Source organism: Monoraphidium neglectum (genome assembly GCF_000611645.1).
Source record: "Monoraphidium neglectum strain SAG 48.87 unplaced genomic scaffold scaffold01290, whole genome shotgun sequence".
NCBI classification, from domain to species: Eukaryota; Viridiplantae; Chlorophyta; class Chlorophyceae; order Sphaeropleales; family Selenastraceae; genus Monoraphidium; species Monoraphidium neglectum.
Genome location: NW_014012338.1, coordinates 21 through 2,002, shown reverse-complemented (window position 1 = coordinate 2,002; position 1,982 = coordinate 21). Strand labels below are relative to the sequence as shown.

The following is a 1,982-nucleotide window of genomic DNA, read 5'->3' as shown; positions in this document are numbered from 1 at the left end:
AGCGCTTCCATCACAGGCCTTGTCAAGCTTGTGCTCACACACCAAGTAGGAGCCAAGACGATTCCCCGGTGTGCAGCGGCAGCCAGAGCTGCAAAACAGCATCTGATTACAGCAACCAGTGCACTGAACCCATGGCCTACCGGGGTCAAACAGGAAAGGGATTACAATTCGCCACTTTCGGATTGGGCGTCCCCGTTTCTCTGGGGACGCCGCGTCGCGAGGGCCGCGGGCCGAGGTTTGGCCGCGGCAGAGGGAGTTCAGTTCATGCATTGGGGAGGGCCAAACAAGGCGCCGCACCTCGTTCGCTTTCCCAAGTCCCTGCTCCCCCACTGGCATTCTTCCCTGCCGCCGGCAGCCAGCCGACAGGCCGATGCGAGCGGCGAGCTCGCATCCAACGCGCCCAGCGGGCAGACAAAGCAGATGGCCCGGCAGCCGGCCGGGCGATGCACCTGCATATGCGAAAGTACATGAGTAAAGCGACTCGCCGCAAGGAATGCCCCAACACAAAGCGCAGCCCAGGGTTTTCCGTCCAGCAAAACCGTCGTAAAAGCCGAGAGCAGGCCGCAAACAGGGCCATAGTCCCTGAATTAAGCGGGCCACAGTGCCGCGGTGCGCGTTGTCAGCATGCAGCCCCGGGCTGAGCGGGCGCTGCACCCCCGACCCCCAGCACACAGGCTGGGCGTCGCAGCGGCCCAGCACCGCGCCTCCCCTGAACTTCGCATGCCCACGGAAAGACTTTGCTGTGCTGCTTGGCACATGCCGCACCCCCCGTCTGAGGGGGGGGGGTGCTCTGGAGCGGCAGTCAACGCCTGCCCTGGCCAGGGCAGCCGCGCCGAGCTTTCGAGGGCGGTGCGTCGCCCCCTACCCGCCTCGGCACGCCAGCCGCGCCCTGCCCTGCCCGCTGCGCCCGCCTCCGCCATCCGGCCGCGCGATTGTGGCGCAGCTTCGTCAGGCCGCGGCGGGCGCAGGGGCGCGCCCCTTGCGCGCGTAGTGCCTCCGATGGTCCGCGTCGATCGATTCGAGGTAGACGGCGCCATCCTCCAGATCGCCCACGTCCCCCTGAGGCGAAAACGGCGCCGCCGCGTGCGCCGCCTGCAGCGCGCCCATCGCCGCCGCAAAGTCGGCCGCGCCGCGGCGGTGGCGGGCCTCCAGGCGGCGCATGATGTCTTGCTGTGTCATGAGAAGTGATTTGGGTGGCGGGCGAGGAGTGAGCGTTGGAGAGCTGGGGTGGCGCAGTGTCCGGGTCGCTGGTGTGTGTGATAGTTGGGGGCCGCGTGGGTCCGCCGCTGGTGCAAGTCGTTTGAACCGTCCCGCTACACCTTGGATCGCACAGGCGCATGCGCTTGCGCACAGGCGTGTGCGAGCCGGCTCGAGCACACGCCCGTGCGCAAGCCCATGCGCACGCCCCATGCGTGCGCCTACGCGCGCGCCCACACGCGCGCCCGTGCGCGCGCGCACACACACACACACACACACATACACACACACATACGCACACGCACACATTGGCACGCACACACACACGCACACACACACACACACACACACACTCGACGCAACCCCCAAAACACCACCCGCCCACCTTCCCGATCAGCGCCTCGGCCGTGAACCTCCCGCTGCCGCCCGCCACTCGCAGCGAAAACAGGGCCGCCTCAACCCCAGAGCCGAACGAAAACAGCAAAACGCGCCGCCCGACCAGCGCCAGGGCGCCGCCGCCGCCGCCATGCTCCCCGCTGCTGCCGCCGCCGCAGGGCTGCGGCCGGTGGTGTTCGAGCAAGCCGGCCAGGCCGCTGTAGAGGCTGGCTGTGTAGAGGTTCCCCAGCCGCCGCTGCAGCGCCGCGCCGGGCGCGGCCGCGTGGTCGTACAGGCGGCGCGTCGCGGCGAGCAGCGCGCGCTCGAGGGGCTTGTCGGATATGGACTCGTCCGGCAAGCGCCGGGGGTCGAGGGACGCGGCGGCGGCGGGGTCGGGCAGGGAGGGGATG

The 1,982-nt window shown here is 69.0% G+C and overlaps 1 protein-coding gene across 1 annotated transcript; it reads right to left on the bottom strand.

The window, feature by feature from the left end:
• Positions 1 to 948: 948 nt before the first annotated feature.
• MNEG_7342 (hypothetical protein) lies at positions 949 to 1,161 on the bottom strand (the record flags this gene model as incomplete). The annotated part of the gene is made up of 1 exon (XM_014044181.1): positions 949 to 1,161. The coding sequence occupies one exon, from the start codon at positions 1,159 to 1,161 to the stop codon at positions 949 to 951; it is 213 nt and encodes a 70-aa protein (XP_013899635.1).
• Between the last annotated feature and the right edge of the window lie 821 nt (positions 1,162 to 1,982).